Consider the following 17,533-nt stretch of genomic DNA (forward strand, 5'->3'; position numbering starts at 1 on the left):
AGATGAATCTGAGATTGTGTGATGCATATCGTATAATCATACCCACGGATACTTGAGGTGACATTGGAGTATCTTTGTGACATTAGGTTTTTGGTTGATTTGTGTCTTAAGGTGTTATTCTAGTACGAACTCTAGTGTTGTTTGTGACACCTATAGGAATGGCCCAACAGATTGATTGGAAAAAATAACTTTGAGGTGGTTTCGTACCCTACCATAATCTCTTCGTTTATTCTCTGCTATTAGTGATTTTGGAGTGACTCTTTGTTGCATGTTGAGGGATAGTTATGTGATCCAATTATGTTATTATTGTTGAGAGGACTTGCACTAGTGAAAGTATGAACCCTATGCCTTGTTTCCTAGCATTGCAATACCGTTTATGCTCATTTTTATCATTAGTTACCTTACTGTTTTTATAATTTCACATTACAAAAACCTTTATCTACTATCCATATTGCACTTGTATCACCATCTCTTCGCCGAACTAGTGCACCTATACAATTTACCATTGTATTGTGTGTGTTGGGGACACAAGAGACTCTTTGTTATTTGGTTGCAGGGTTGCTTGAGAGAGACCATCTTCATCCTACGCCTCCCACGAATTGATAAATCTTAGGTCATTCACTTGAGGGAAATTTGCTACTGTCCTACAAACCTCTGCACTTGGAGGCCCAACAACGTCCACAAGAAGAATGTTGTGCAGTAGACATCAGAGTCCTATATGGAAGAACTTGCAAGCCAGAGTAATTGTTCTTTTAAAGAAAGCAATATGTAATATAAAAGTATACTAGATGGATTTCACCTGATACGTCAAGTCAGTAATTATCCACCATGGAGTTGATGATCACCTTTGGTGAAGCTGGAATCAATCACGGCCGAGTCGGCCACGGGAGCAGGCAGATGAGCCGGCCGCGGCGTTGTAAGCCGGTGCGGATGGGGAGAGTCGTCAGCGGCGTTGTAAGCCGGTGCGGGCGAGAGAGTCGGCCGCGACATTGGAAATGACACGGACATGGGTAAATCGGCCGTAGGTACGGACGACGACTCGATTGCATATGTTGATGTAGACGTAGAAGTCAGCCGCAATGTTTGAAGACGGCGCGGTCGCGAGAGACGGCCGCGGCGTCGTAAGCCGGTGCGGTCGCGAGAGACGGCCGCAACGTTTTAAACCGGTGTGAGCCTCATGTCCATGGCATGACGTCACCTTTGTAGTGGATTTTGTCCTGCGTAAAATATATTAAAAAACAGAGTAATTGTTCTCGAAAATATTAATATGTGCTAAAAAATACTGAGAACAGATAGCACCTGATTTATTTTCCGGATGAGCGCGGATACTAATATTGGATAAGGTTGGATGTATTCTGGTGCAGCCTTTTAGTATGTAAACAGGACCAACAGACAGCCTCCGTATCAGCATGCTGATGATTTCCTGTTCTGATGTGACTAGACCACTTGAAGAAGCTTTACGTGAGATGAATTCTTTTGTCATCATCGACCTAGAAGCTTCACGTGATATTAAAAAACTGTTTGATCTTTCTTCATGCATCCGACCGCTAGCTGAAGTCTTCGGTCTTCTCGCGTGAGGCCTAAATAACATAGCATTAGATGTTGGCTTCGATCTTCTTATGGAAATAAATCACAGGCGAAGGAGCAGTAACAGCCAGGCGGTCAGGCACCCGCATGACACTGCGTACACCCACAGCCACTGCAGGAAAAAAGGACAGGCCAGCTTGGAAAAAACCCGTGACGAGGCGGAGCAATGCGAGAGGCGGGCGGCGGCTCACAGCGGACGGCGGCTCGGAGTGACTCGGAGTGCGGTGGCGACTTGCAAAGACAGAGACCGCCGGAGGCAGCCTAGCAGTCGAGGCGCGGTTGGCGAGGCTCCGGTTCGGGTGAGGCGGCTTGGAACGAGGTCAAAGCAGAGTGGTGACATTAGCAACCGGGGATTGGGCGGCTCGAACGCGGCTAGTGCGGCGGCAGAGCCGGATCATGGCCAGATCGAGGCCAGCTTGGAGTAGAGGGCCATGGCGGCTGGGACGCAGGGGGCGACGTCGACTTTCCATGCAGACGAGGCAGCGGTTTTGTACAGGCAGATCCGGCCGGGCGGCTCGCGACTGTGGTGGCGATTCAAGGTGGCTTTGTGAGCTCGTGGTACGGCAATAGCAGGTGACCCGCCGGTCAGGTCACGGCCGTATCCGTTCCTGAGTCGTCGTCGTCGTCTCCACGTATCCATCAAATCTCTGTGAGCATGTATGTACTAATATTCTGGTCGGCCTTGAGTAGATCTCACGATGTGGCGTCGCCGGCGGCGCACAGAACATTAAATTTAATTATTTTCATCTCAATCGGATAAACTTGCACTTGATGCAGATCCTTCCAAACCGACTTATCTTCATCCAGTAAATTGCAAACTTCTTGATCCCTAAAAAAAATCCCTCTAAAAACTCAACACCACCGTGCGCAGGCCGCATGATGAGCGCCAACTGTCGTGGAATTATCACAGTAGATGTCCTAGTGTGAGGATTTAGTCGTGAGCCCAACGCATCTTTGTAGTAGCTTGAGAGGGGTTGAGCGAAATCGAGAGACGCAACACAAGACAAGGATTTAGACAGCTTCGGGCCCCGGGAAACATCGTCCGGAAATAGCCCTATATGTTGTTTGTGGCTAGATCTCATTATGCTCATGAAAGAGTGGCCGCATAAGCCGGCTCCCCTTTGTGTCTAGCCCTAGAGATTGTTTCTTGTTGCTTGTCCCCCTTTAGGGAGTCTTGCCCCTCCTTATATAAGTTGAAGGGGCGGGTTACATGACTAGTCCTGGTAGGATTAGGATTACTCTATTATAAGTGGAGTCCTAGTCTTACTTCCTTTGTAGGAGAATATTCCTTATGTCTTTCCTCGTAAGCCGGCCCACGAACCGGCATACTGGGCCTTGGGCCTTGTCGTCCGTCTGAAGCACCCGCCGGGTCATCAATGAGTCTTCAGACTCGTGAGTCGTCACACCAATGAGCCGTCAGACACATGAGTCCCCAATCCTCTGACGCTTAACAATGAAACATCAAGTTCGGTCGGGTCATATATCTGGCCAGGTTACACCGCGGGATATACCCCCAACAGTTTGGAAATGTCACGAGCAGAGGCAGGGGAAGCCCTCGCAATGCTGGCAATTGATTGCACTGACAACTATTTTGCTATGCTGGACAAAGGGAATAACGAGTATGTCACATGCCAAATTCAGTGCGGTCACTATCTATACCCAACGGCAAGTCTATTTCAAAGTCTCTGCAAAAATTCTAGCCAATTAGTGTTGAGCTATCAAGGTTCAAACGATTGCCTGTCGTCTAGCTTGACAATGGTGAGTGATTTTTGTGTACATGTCTTGCCTCTTAGTTTTGTTAAGTTTTTTCATTTTGGCATGTCATTCCGAATTTCTTATGATCATCATTTCTTACAAATAACGAGTTCCAATTTAATAGCCAGTAAGCCTCTGGATGGTTAGACGAGAGTGATGGGCCGCTAGTTAAGCAAACTGTTCTTACCATTTTTGCAATTTAATTTTCTCGTCTTACCATTTTCCCAAAACTGGCCGTCCCGATTAGGTTTTTTCTGTTTTTTTTCTTATTCTTTTTATTTTCTATTTGTTTTTCCTTTTGTCCCTTCGGAGATTATCTTTACTTTTCCATTTTCTTCATAAGTTCAAATTTCTAAAAAAATGTTCAGAATTTTAATTTTGTTAATTTTTTGGAAGATGTTCAGAATTCCAAATTGTGTTCTCATTAAAAAAAAATTGAACATTAAAGTTTTGTTCTCATTCCAAAAGCAATTCAGAATTCAAAAAATGTTCCACTTTTCAAAAAATATTTTTGATTTTCAAAAAATGCATTTTAAAAAATATTCCAGATTCGAAATAAATTCATGTTTTAGTGAAATATTCATAAATTCAAAATAGTGTTCGCATTTCAACAAAAACACATTTTCTAAAATTGTTCTGGTTCAAAACATGTTCCCGTTTTCAATAATTGTTCAAAAATTCAAAAACAATCGTGATTTTATAAAAGGTTCATGTTTTCAAAAAAAATGTTGTTTTAAATTTTGTTCTTGTTTTACCAAAAAATGTACAGAATTTTTAAAAACTATTTCATAATTTAAAAAATTGTTCACGTTTGCAAGAATATTTGGCAATTCATAATCATAATAATTATTTGACAAGTTCAAAAAACTGATTCGAATCTGACATTGTACTATGTTCTTAATTATTCGCGCGAGTTGCTAGGGACACTCGAACATGAAAAAGCAAAAGTAATTGCTTTGTCGCCCAGGTTGTAGTAGGCATCAGCCGCACTCCCTTACCGGGCCTGCCCTGCATCCAACCCATCAATCCTCACCATCACCTCAAAAAAAAAAAACAATCCTCACCAAGGGAGGCAAAAATAGTTTGTGGCTGTGTAAGGAATCAACTTTGCCACGTCTCATCCATTTCCTCACGAGGATGCCAACTGATCTTGATCGGCTTTATTACATAAAAACGGCTTGTTCTCCTATTAAATATACGTAAAGATTTTGTTTCGTTAGTTTTGCATGTAGTTTTCGGAAAAAAAATCATTTGTCCCCCGGCTGGGCCGAACTTGGCCTACCACATATTTCTTTTTCTGTCGGACGGACGGGAAGCAAAAATATATCCCTAGGTTTCTTGGAAATAAGGCTGTTGTTTGGAAATAAGGAAGTTATCTCGAGAATCATGAGCAGAATGAGGGACTCCATAAATTTTTGCTGGTGGTAGCTTGCACGTACCAATAAAAGAGAATGTGGTGGTTGGCTATAATTGAAAGAAATTGTTAACACATGCCAATAAAAGAAAATATGTTGGTTTGGCTCTAACTAAGAAAAACTATGGGCACGTGAGCTCTAAAATAAAGAACATAAATCAGATGAAGAAGGGACATTCATGTCTGGTTACGCGCTGATTATGCTAATGAAATAGGATTTATCCACTGCAAATTGTAATCCGCCCGATTACGCCGTCGTAGGAGGGAGTGGTCGAAACAATCATGCCCCGAAGGTTGTCGCGCAGCCACCAAATGCGGAGGCAGCTACAACCCAAAGACGGAGGTAGGCCCGGAGGAAAAAAGGGCACGAGTTGGGTAGTCGCTGCCACATTGACCAATCCCACCACTCTCAAAATCTCACGGGCCAAACATGACCCTTGAGAAGACCGCAGCTCTTCGCTATGTCGCCTACCACTATGGAGGCTATTTTTGGTGGACACATAAATTATCTCTCTTGTTGCTTCTCATAAAAATATATGTCCCATTGCAACGCACGGACATATGTGCTAATACCTATACTAATAAAGGGAGGTGCACTTTTTTATTGTTTTGACCCGTTCACGGATATTATTTATATTCTTAAAAAACTTATCCGAGGAGATACTATTTTTTTCTGCTACAAAAGCAAAAAAGATTTCGAGGGAGGCATCTAGGCTGAGTTGGGCCTCTTGTGCACATTGCCGAGGCACAAAAAATTATGTGAAAGAAAAAGGACGGAAATCCTATTTGACACTCTCTGCATCAAATGATCCACCAATCGCACAGACGCGTGATCAACTGGGCCGGCCCAGCTCCGTTGTACCTATACTGGGCAGTTCGGTTCCCAGCCAGTTTTAAGAACCTTCTAGAAAGTCCATAAACATGTTTTTTAATTTACTTATTTTCCTGTTTCAGTTTTTACTTTTTCCTTTTTTGTCTATATGTTTCTATTTTACTTTATTTTATATTTTATGTTTTATGTTATATGTTTCTATTTTATATGTTTCTATTTTATTTTATATTTTTTGTTTTATATGTTTCTATTCTATTTTATTTTATTTTATGCTTGTCAATCGCAAATATTATTTTAAATCCAATAAAATTCCTGTTTTTTAAAACTATTTACACTTTCCAAAAGTTGTTCGTGTTTTCAGTTTCTTTTCATAATATCAAAAATCATATATTTGCATACCTTATTCACAAATTCAAAATCTTTCACATTTAGAGAATGTTATCGAGAATTTAAAAAATGTTCCTGTTAAAAAACATATATTTTAAAATATTTCGGCTTTTAAAAATTGTTTACCAAATTTAAAAATATTCTCGTTTTCCTGGAATTCGTTTGTTTTTAAAAAGAAATCATATAATCGAAAATGTTTCTATTGTGAAATTTTGTTCACATATTCAATAATTTCTCATGATTTTAATGAAAAATCATAGTTTGGAAAAACTTTCGCCTTTTCAATATGGTTCACAATTTCTAAAATTATTCCCATTTTTAAAAAATTGTTCACAAATTCAAAAAATGTTCCAATTTCTAAAAAAATCGAAAATGATAAATTTCTTCCATAAAATATTAACTTCTCCCAAAAAAGTCCTGTTTGAATTTTCAAAAAATGTATGATTGAATACTTCTGATAGTTATTAAAACCCTGCGCTACATATTAATCTGCAAATCTGTTTAGCTCTGCTGGTTAGCCCACTTGTTTTATGTGTGCCTGTGGGCGAATCCAAGAGAGCACATGATTTTTTTGAAATTTTGAACTGTGTGTTGTCGCTGTTGGGCCAGCCCAATTCGCTGCCTCTGTGTGCATCGTGCGGCTACTTTGTGTGCAAAATTGCACTTGATCCTCCGATTAAATAATAGCACCTCGCCCTTTTCCAACCCCTAAAAAAACTCGCCCTTTTCTGGCCAACCCCACCAATTTATATACGTCTTCTGTTACTTGGGTACCGTACTTGGAACACAATGAACACAGGCTAACGAAGGAAAAGAATGTGTCAAATAAGGACACATAATTGTGGGCGTGCCCGCGGGTGTTTGAGGGGTCGGATTTGCCAAGTCCGACCGTAGATGCTCTTAGATAGATATAGAGCGATCCATAGCCGGTGGTTTGCACTTTAACACCCCGATCCACCAAATGCATAGCTTTTCCCTTTGTGTTGGTGTCCATCTGTCATTGGCGCCAAGTAGACGAATGGGACTACAAATTAATAGGGCCCGAGGTGAGCACACACCACAACCAACTACACAAGCAAAAATATATCCATACACTAAACTAAAGAGTTCGACCGACTAGCCAATCATGTCATGCACAAAGATGTGCATTGCTACCATCATGGCACCGGCGATGTTGTTGGCGCTTCAAGGAATTGTTGACATCGGCCAAGTGGCGGAGCTAGCGGTTACGCACAGTGGATTGTTGCCCAACCAGAATGTTGAGATTTTTTACTATGTACTAATTAGCAATTTGGCGCAAAAGGATTGTTCAAGGCCTACCGGCTCAGTCGAGTAGGTCTCTTCCTCCCAGTCTGTGTCGCGTGAGAATCAGAAAAGAGAGTGAGCGGCCCACGCGCGGTTGTGCCACTGTGCTGCCACGCCGCCTCTCCCCTCCAGCGACTAGTTCTGGCCCTCCCACACCATCGGTACAAAGCTAGAATAACTTATTCACTTATATGCTTGAGGTTTCTTTTGAGCCAAGGATTGACATTTCGTGGACATGACGAGAGTGAACAATCTAGAAATAGGGGAAACTTTCTTGAACTTCTAAAATGGCTTTGAGAAAATGATGAAGAAGTTAATAATGTTGTTTTGAACAATTCTCCTAAAAATTGCATCTTGACTAATCCAACAATACAAAATTATTGAATGTTGTGCGATGCAAACTACAAAACAAATTATTGAAGATCTTGGTAATGACCACTGCAATCCTAGCTGATGAGTCTAGTGACGTATCTCACAGAGAGCAACTTGCTTTTTGCATATGTTATGTTGATAAAGTTGGAAAGAGATGTGAGAGGTTCCTTGGAGTTGTTCATGTTGCCAACACAACTTTATTGTCACTTATGGCTGCAATTGAATCTTTGATAATCGTTCATCATTTGACTCTTACTCAAATTCGTGGACAAGGATATGACGGGGCTAGCAAAGATGTATAGGGAGATTAAAGGGTTGAAAACATTGATCATGAAAGATTAGGCCCCAACTTATTACATTTAATGTTTTGCACATGAACTTTGGTTGGTTCTTGTCATTATGGCAAACAGAAATGAACCGCGTGGGTATTTTTTTAATCATGTTTCTTACTTTCTCCATATTATTGGAGTTTCTTGTTAGCAACATGACATGCTTCGAGATGTTAGAGCTCAAAAGTTTTGGGAAGCACTTGAAATGGGTGAAATTGAAAGTTGAAGTTCATTAAATCAAGATATGGGATCAGCTAGACTCAGTGATACTCGATGGGGTTCTCATATTAGGACCATTTTGTGCTTTATTAGCATGTATACCACAATCCTTGAAGTACTCGATACTATTGAGAAAGATCTTTCACAAAAAAGTCAGTGGGCAATAATACATGGATGGCTTTTGCCTTGGAGTCATTTGACTTTGTTTTCATTCTTCACTTGATGCTTGTTATTCTTGGCTACACAATTGAGTTGTCTCAATCACATCAAAAGTGAGATCAAGATATTATTAATGCAATATGACTTGTTAGGTTAGCAAAGAGTAGAATGCGACACATGCGGTCTCATGGATGGGAAGAATTTCTTGCAAAGGTGACATTGCTTTGCAATAAACATGGCATTCAAGTTCCTCCATCAGAGGATATGTGCCTCATGGAAGATCATGTTGATATATTATGAAGTACAAACAAATGATGATAGTTATAGAAGAGAAGTATGTATTGGTATCATTGATCAAATCATTCAAAAGCTTCACAGTAGGTTTGATTAAGGTAATATGGAGTTGCATATTTGCATGTGTGCTTTGAATCCCATCAATTCATTTACTTAAGATGCACTCAAGGTAATGAAACTTATTCAATTCTACCCCAAGGACATATTAAGCATCGATTTGGTAAAGCTTGAATTCCAACTTGCTACTTTTATTGATGATATGAGACAAGATTATAGGTTCAAATCCATGTGTAGTATTGGCGATCTCTCTATTATGCTTGATTGAAGAAAAAAAACATGTTCTATATAATTTGGTCCACTTGCTTATGAAATTGGTATTGATCTTACCGGTGGTCACCACAAGTGTTAAAAGAGTCTTTTCGGCAATGAATTTAGTGAAAAACAAGTTGAGAAATAGTATGGGTGATGATTTTGTGAGCTATTGCTTACTGGCACTCATTGAGTGATATGTGTTGAGGATGACGTAGTTGAAGCTTTCATGGCAAAGGAACATTGTAGAGTTACTTAGAGTTGCATTTTCTATGTTGTAAATTTGAAATATTTTGTGAACTATAATGTTGTGTGATTTGATTCAGCTATTTGTGTTTTTCCCCAAATATTGTATGACACTTGGACTAGGTAGAATTTTTTTTATGTGTGCACACCCTCGGCTTATTTCCGGGCTCCACCACCAATTTCGATTCTTATATATCCGTAGTTGGGAAGAACAACGGCCGCCTCTTCCCCATCACCTAGTGGGACGGTTGTGAAGATGACTATTCAACCAAATGCATTTTTTTGGGCATGCACACACTCGCAACTTTGCGAGCCTCCTGGCACGTACATTCTGGCACGTACATTCTTCTACAAACGATTATATATAAAAGTAGAGGTATAAATGATGCAACCACTTCCTCATCTGAAAACATATTTAAATGGAGAAAAATATTCTTCATCATCTGATGTCATATGCAGTCTCTAGGTAGAGCACTCGTACATTCTCCTACAAACATTTGTTCATGATAACAACTACATAATATGTAGCCATAATTGGTGTTTTTATTATTATATGATGGCATGGCGTCTTTATAAGTGTTGTTTGAGATAACAAAAGAGAGACATTTCTACGAAGGTGAAGATAGCGAGCTAGCACATATCTTGATGCAAATTAGACGGCCCACATAGGCAGGGCTTGCATGGGAGCTCAGAAAATCTACTATTTATTCCCCTTGTACAAAACTACGCAAACAATTACAAATAAGATATGTCGGGGCAGCTCATATAACAGTTGGAGCAAAGTTCCAATTTCAGTGCACATCAGAATCACAACACTGTATTTGCAGCTCCTAGCATTGGCCATTCATATCCCACTGAGAGTAATCACAATTGTGCGAGGAGTAGCATAATCACGATGTTCACAGAGCCATATACCCTGGAAATAAAAAATAGAATGATCAAGATTAGGTATCAAATATAATGCCGAGGTTGGGCCCCGAGTACTAGCAGGTGTTACCCAAACTTTCCACATGAGAGGCGGGTGTTGGAAATAGAATTAGATCAGATAACTGATTTGGTAAAATAAAATCATGGCAAATGTCACTCGGATATGGACATAGGTGTCATAGTACGACTTGGGTTCAGGTGTTCGACTCGATGATAAAATTAAGAACGCAGACGCCTGAATAACATTTGGTTGCTGCTAATATTGATAGTATGTCTTGGCTCGTTGACACCCAAAAGAAAACATACTGCACATACTTAAGAGTGAACTGCAAACTTATATATGGCATAGATGGGACATTGGGTCTTATGCACTAAACAGACCCAGGTGTTAGTAACAAAATTGGATTCAGGTCATGATTTGGCAAAAAAAAACATGGCAAATGTTACTCGGATATGAACATAGGAGACGTAGTACGACTCGGGTTCAAGTGTTCGACTCAGACGATAAAATTTAGAACACAGATGCCTGAATAACATCTGGTTGCTGCTAATACTGACATTATGTCTTGGGTGGTTGACACCCAAATGAAACATGCTGCACAGACTTAAGAGTCAAGTTTAAACTCATATATGGAATAGATGGATACTGTTCTTATGCACTGAATAGACCACTTCCTATAGTTCTGTTACAAATATATCATTTATCGAAAAACCAAGTATTCTACTGTATGTTCAGTCGAGCCTATAAAGAAAATCTAACCTTAAATACTGAGAGTAGATGCATCTAAGATGATTATACTACAGTATCAGTAACCGTGTACCAAAAGAGGGCCCATTTTTGTGAGTAAAATGTCTTTACGCACCTGCCAAGTTCCCATGTTGAGACGCCCGTCAGTGATAGGAATTCTGAAGACAAAGGAAAAATGTCACTAATTTGTTTTGGACGAAGTCACTCATATTTTGTAAAAGAGAAACATTAGGGAGGGAGGGCATACGTCAAGGCACAGCCAAACATTGATGATTTGATATGTGCTGGCATGTCATCAGATCCTGCAATCAGAATCTGAGTATTAGTGGGTGATTTAATCATGTAAATTTTGGTTTCTGCTTATCAAGTCAAGAAACAGCTCAGGCAGTCTTGTAATTCATTTGCAAGATCTGAATAATTTTGAAAATACAGAATGGAGAGTAAAGACTAGACTTCAGTCTTAGAGAACTAATGGAGCATTGCTGAAGGTGCAGCAGTATACATGACGATATAATTTAAATAAGAACACTGTAACAAGGAAGATCAACGGCCAGCCATATCAGGGTTCAGAACCTAACCTTCAATGGTGTGCCTCCATGGAGCAGATGGACCCTAATTACAATCAGACAGAGATCAGGAGACCAATCTAATGAGATATCGTTGAACAGAAAAAGAAAGGGAAATATCACATCGTTCACCTCTGGGACAATTCGACTAAGGAATGTTTCAGTGTCAGTTTGGACATCGGGGTCGTAGTTCTCATTAAGAGTGAGTGAAGCGCTCGTGTGGTGCACTGCAGAGCATATATAAACCTTTCACTATTCTGAAAAACAATGGAAACTGCATTCTGAATTTCTGATAACATACCATCATCAGATACTCACTTCACTCAAAACTAAACCAGTGACACCATAAGTTCTGCGGATACATTCTAACATCAGGAATTTCAAGTTCTGCTGTCAATTAACTGTACATTTTGTGCACTCAATTTTTTTTTTCATTCCTGCAGTTCAGAAACCACTTGAAACCTTCAGTATCTAGCTGCTAATTTGACCTACGCACAGACAAGAACCCTTACAGCGGAGCAAATTGCTTTATACAGTCGCAAATTGGTCCAAGTGTCACTACTCCCTAACATGTGGTCTGAGGTCCACTTGTAAACCCAAATGTGATGATTTCCCAATTCTAATTGGAGCAATTCTTATAGTTCCAAGATAATTTACTCATTGTTAAAAGCTTTGAAATCTGGTTTCAGAACAGAGCTTCCAATGCAAAACAACATTTACCCAGCCGGACGGCTCTGACACTGAGTGAGCAGCGCCATAAAACTTACTGATAATTTTAAGAAACGACACAGGATTGTGCCTCCCTGATTGTCTACAACAACAACAACAACAAAAAGAACATAAAACTGCATCACGTACAGAAGAGATGCGCCAGGCCGCACTTGAACTCGGAGAGGTCGCTCCTGATCGCGTGCATGATCTGCAAAACAGCCAAGAAGCAATCCACCGTCACCAATTTACTACCCATACCAAAGACACAGAGGCATGGCAGTGGCAAAGCTGTAGGAACGAGAGGGGAGGGCGGGCGCACCTTGTGAGTGATGATGTGGCAGCCGCGGCGCTGCGGCGGGATGACGACCGTCCTCTGGGCCCAGCGGGGGGCGGCCACGGGCGCCGCGGAGGGGGAGGCGGAGGCGGCGGCGAGCTCGCACCGAACGGCGGCCCGCGCGGCGCGGCGCGGCCGGGCGGAGGAGCCGGCGCCGGTGGGCAGGCAGAGGGGGAGGAGGACGGGCGGCGCCAGCGCCGGGGCGGTCGCTGCCGCGTGCATGGTCGGACCTGGCGGCGGCGGCCAGGGAATCGGGAGGCGGGGAGTGGCGCGAGAGAGCGTGTGGCGGCCTGCAGCGCAGCGGTTGATTTTCTTTTCTTGTCTTGTCCCTTGGTTTGTGTGGGTCTGAATTTTATGTCTCGAATTTTATTGCTGGGTGAATTTGTTCCTATTTCTTTCATGAAAAGCATCCACTGTAAAATCTATTTTGCCCACTCAAAAAAAAAATCTATTTTGCAATGTCCAGTGGAAAATGATACTTGCAGTGGTGGTGCGCGAAAAATGCGTCCGGTTTTTGTATCATGATGTATTTTCATCAATCGTCATCTCATTTCTTTTGCTGAGTAAATCAGCCAGCCTATTTGTAAATGTCAAAAGAATATTTTATTTTTCTTTTATTTTCTGTTATAATATCTCATATTATGAGACGGAGAGAGTATAATATGTGCTTATATCTAAAAACTTCTCCGAGAACCAAAGAATACCTTGAATATAAAAGCCACACGACAATTAAAAAAAAGGCGCAGTCAAAAGCATCACTTCAGATAGAGTGCAGTCCAATTCCCCATAGCAGCACAACTCGACCACCACCTCGCCGGGATAATTCACCAGTCTATTTCTAATCATGGACACATCGAAAATCATGCTCACAAACACAATTAAGGTTAAAATGGCTAGGATCAAGATATCTCTAACCAAACTCAAAAGATTTCCTTTCAAATTCCTCTGCAAACCTTAACTCCTCACATATGAGGAGTTAAAAATGTGTGAAGCTAACGAACTCTCGAGTTTAACTCCTCAAATCTAGATTGTGGACGAACACCTCATTCAAAACTCAAATTTGAAAGTATACTTTTAATAATTATATACTTTTAGTTATGAACTGTGATGATGTAGTGATGCCCGACGCTCGGCAGCGAGTCGCACCTCGGTGGTGCGGTCCTCTACCACCGCCAGCGGGTCAGTGAGGAGGGTGTCAACGTGCACGATAGTGAGCTGCACCTCGGTGGCTTGGTGCTCCTCCTCCCACGTTGGAGGGGCACCACGACATCGTGTTGTGCACCTTTGTGTTGGTATGGGATTGCTTCCCCTCACCTTCCTCCTCTTCCCTTCATCCTTCTTCTCCGGCGGTTTGACACCGGAGTGGGGCTCCTCCTCCTCCGACTCCTTCATTGCGTCGTCGGCACCTCTCACGACCACCAGTGGGTGGTGTTGGCATGAGTAGGCATAGCGGTGGGTGGGGAGCAGCCTCACCATGGCGAAAACAGGCGACGACAACGGCAGATCGAGCGGTGGCGGTGATTCGAGCGACATTGGTGCCAAATCAAGCGGCTGCACTTTTGGGCAACGGTGATTTTGGTCTGGATTGTGACAACTTTTGGGGGAAATGGGTGGCAATGAGGAAGACCTAGGGTTTGGGTGAGCAGCTGGTAAGAATTTATTGCGGCGGGATGTCAATCGGTCGCCGCGGCAGCGATTCTGTCGTTTTATGCAACAAGAAGAGCTAGCTTGGGATTTGAGGAGAAAGTGGCGCTCCTCTCTCAAATTTGATCCAAAAGGAACCTTTTGAGACTTAAATCCTCAAATTTCTGAGAAGTTATAGGTTTGAGGCTTCGCTTAGGTTTGATTAACTCCTCAAAATATGCCAATTTGGGGAGTTAAATGGAATTTGAGAGTTTGGTTAGAGATACTCTTAGAGAGCTTAATTAAATGACATTTCGTGGCATGTGATGAAATGGGCCATTATTAGTAAGTTGGGTTGTAAATAATTAAGATCATTCCATATAAATTGGGTTGACTCCTGGTTGAAACAAGACAAATCATCTCCACTCGCACAGCTGAGACAACTTCCATTCCACAAAGCACACGTACACCACATCACTCTTTTCACGGCGCATCCATAAGCTCCATGACCTTCTTCACGCTCGGCCGATCCATCATGCCATCAACCCACGCCTTCACACGCGGATACGCATCGAGCACCGACGAGCAGGGGCTGGCCAGCAGGTAGTGAGCCATGGGGCAATGGCTGAGGTCCGCCAGGCTGATGAAATCTCCGGCCAAGTATTTGAACCTGGACAGACGCTCCTCGTAGACTCCGAGGGTCACCTTCAGCTTCTCCAGGTTCTCCTTGACGACCCTCTCGTCGGCTGTCCCGCCCATGAACATGGGCACGACGAAGCACTGGAAGGTGATCGCCGACATGGCCCTGTCGAAGTTGTGGGACTCTGCTTCCAGCCACGCGTCCACCATCGTCGATTTGGAGAGGCTATTTTCTCGGAGTAGATCGGATGCGCCTTTGCGGAGTACGTACCTCGAAATCGCACGCGACTCTGGGATGACAACATATGTACAAAATATAAATCATCTGAATAATGTTTGTGCAGAGCAATTTGCTCAGTCTATAGCTAGCACAAAGACGTTGTTTCCTTCAGGCTTTTCCTTGTGTTTGTGTGTCGATACGAGATATAAATAAATCTGAATGAATATTTGTTCTCTCACCGAAAAGGATGAGATCGCCGTCCTGGAAAGCCGGGACCTGACCAAAGGGCTGCAAGGTAAATACAAATATGAGCAGTTGATTATGATCCACCGTTCTTGTTAGGGGTATAAATATAATCAGACGTCTTAATCATGGTTAGCTAGACTTTCTGAATCTGAACCTGTACGCGGCCTAGCAACCATCACCCAAGATCTCAGCAAGGCAAGGTGTTATTCTTACTTGCTACCTTGTTTGTTAATCTGAGGGTGCTCGTTGTCGAAAGAGAAATCTCAATCGGCTGCTAGAATAACTGAAGAAGAAGAAGAAGAAGAAGAAGAAGAAGAAGAAGAAGAAGAAGAAGAAGAAGAAGAAGAAGAAGAAGAAGAAGAAGAAGAAGAGGTGAGCGGCACGTACAGTGCGGGCGAGATGCGCGGGGCCCTTGTGGTCGCCGGCGGGGAGGTGGACGTGCACCAGCTCGTACTCGGCGCCGACCTCCTCCAGGCACACCAGCACCCGTGCCACGCAGGTGGACCTCGCCGGCCCGAACACCTTCACCTTCACCTCCGTCCCCATGGATCTCCCCTCCCCTCCCCTCCCGTGATTGCACAAGTCAAAGGTGGCGGCTGGACAGACAGCTGCATTTCTATACAGCTGCTTCGCAGAAAGTTCAAGCAGTAGACCGGCGATCTGAGAAGTCCAACATATGGGTGGTGCGTTGAGCAGCAGACCGGGTCGTTTTTCTATAGTTTTTTTTAACTTGGTGAAATAAAAAAATGTTTTTGGTTTAAAAAATCATGAATTAGAAAATCAGTTCACGAACTAGAAAAAAATCAAGAATTGAAAAAAAACTTCATGAATTCAAAAATGTTCGCACATATGAGAAAAGTAAACATATATGAATTTTTTTCATGAATTTCAAAAAGTTCAAGAACTTGAATAAAAAGTTCACGCATTTGAAAAACATTCATGGATTTTTAAAAAGTCCCCACATTTCAAAAATGTTCACAATTCAAAAAAGGTTCACGAACTTGAATAAAAGTTCATGCATCTGAAAAACATCCATGGATTTGAGAAAACTTCACGGATTAAAAAAAATTCTGTGCATTTGAAAATCATTCACAATTCAAGAAAATTTCAAGAACTTAGATAAAAAGTCCGTGCATTTGAAAAATGTTCATGGATATTAAAAAGAACACATATTTGAAAAAAAAACTAGTGCACTTGAAATAAGTTCCTGAACTTATGTAGAATGTTCAGGAATTTTATAAAACATTCACGAATTCAAAACAAGTTCGCGAATTTGGGAAAAAGTGTCCGAATTCCAATTTAATAGCCAGTAGGCCTCTGGATGGTTAGACGAGAGTGATGGGTCGCTAGTTAAGCAAATTGTTCTTGCCATTTTTGCAATTTAATTTTGTGCTACTCTTAATGGGCAATTAATGTGCACAAAACTTGAATTTGGAATTGCTAGCAGCCTATACACATGCATGGCATCTGTACACTAATTAAAGTGCTTCACTGTTGTGGAATCAATAACTATGAGTGACCATCAAGTAAATCCTGCATCACCTGAAATTTTAGTTCGCCATATATGCAGGTCTTGGGAAGAATAATGGATGCGGAGGGCAAGCAGATGGAGACCCTAACAGGCCTTGCTTCACAAATCTGCATTATCATGTCTGAAGGCATTCCTCATGTTCTCGACTCATTTCCAGATGACGGAGCATTTGTTAACAAAATGGTGGGTGAACTCAACTCCCACAAAAAACCGAGTCTAGATGAATTTCCAGCTATGAGAAGGTTGCTGGTTGAGCGAGTAAATTGCATAAAACCATCACTTTGAGGACTAGGTTTGCGAAAAACACTAGGATACAGAATCGCCGCAGAAAGCACCACGTCTAGCGTAATTCTTTTGGAAAACCACTGATCGGCAGATCGGGCTGAGTTAAGTGAGTTTATGACAACTGGGGCCCGTTTTTCGTCTACGTGGCACTCCAGGCCGTCCCGACAGCCGGCAGACGGCGTTAGACGGCGCCGTTCGGTCCTAGCAGTCAAAAGCGCCAACCGTTACTCCTTCTCCACTCTGCTCGCTCGCTCTCTTCTCGCTCTCGCTCTGTTCTTGGTCGCCGCACCCGTCGCCGCCGCGCCGCGCCGCCGCCGCAGCGCCATGGTGTCGTGGAGTGATGGGTCGGATAGCAGCAAGCACACCAAGCAGTACATGAGCTCAGATTCCGACGACGGCACCATTAAGGTCAGTTCTCAGAGTTAGGGTTAGGGTTTGATATTTGGGGATTTCTGGAATGAGCTTCTTTTCAATCATTGGACCAAATCTCTGTCA

At 42.3% G+C, this 17,533-nt stretch overlaps 2 protein-coding genes across 2 annotated transcripts; both read right to left on the minus strand.

The window, feature by feature from the left end:
• Positions 1-9,733: 9,733 nt before the first annotated feature.
• LOC125522102 (UPF0047 protein YjbQ-like) lies at positions 9,734-12,824 on the minus strand. Its single transcript, XM_048687180.1, has 7 exons — positions 12,480-12,824; positions 12,308-12,368; positions 11,582-11,676; positions 11,462-11,495; positions 11,131-11,185; positions 10,999-11,041; positions 9,734-10,124 (listed from the first exon to the last, which is right to left on the minus strand). The coding sequence occupies exons 1-7, from the start codon at positions 12,714-12,716 to the stop codon at positions 10,053-10,055; spliced, it is 597 nt and encodes a 198-aa protein (XP_048543137.1). The 5' UTR covers positions 12,717-12,824; the 3' UTR covers positions 9,734-10,052.
• Positions 12,825-14,472: 1,648 nt separating this feature from the next.
• Positions 14,473-15,823, minus strand: LOC125521105 (probable glutathione S-transferase GSTF1). The gene is made up of 3 exons (XM_048686154.1): positions 15,610-15,823; positions 15,216-15,264; positions 14,473-15,046 (listed from the first exon to the last, which is right to left on the minus strand). Exons 1-3 carry the CDS (start codon positions 15,766-15,768, stop codon positions 14,601-14,603), a joined length of 654 nt encoding a protein of 217 aa, XP_048542111.1. The 5' UTR covers positions 15,769-15,823; the 3' UTR covers positions 14,473-14,600.
• Between the last annotated feature and the right edge of the window lie 1,710 nt (positions 15,824-17,533).

The sequence above is a fragment of the Triticum urartu genome, chromosome 7 (genome assembly GCF_003073215.2).
Source record: "Triticum urartu cultivar G1812 chromosome 7, Tu2.1, whole genome shotgun sequence".
Lineage (NCBI taxonomy): Eukaryota > Viridiplantae > Streptophyta > Magnoliopsida > Poales > Poaceae > Triticum > Triticum urartu.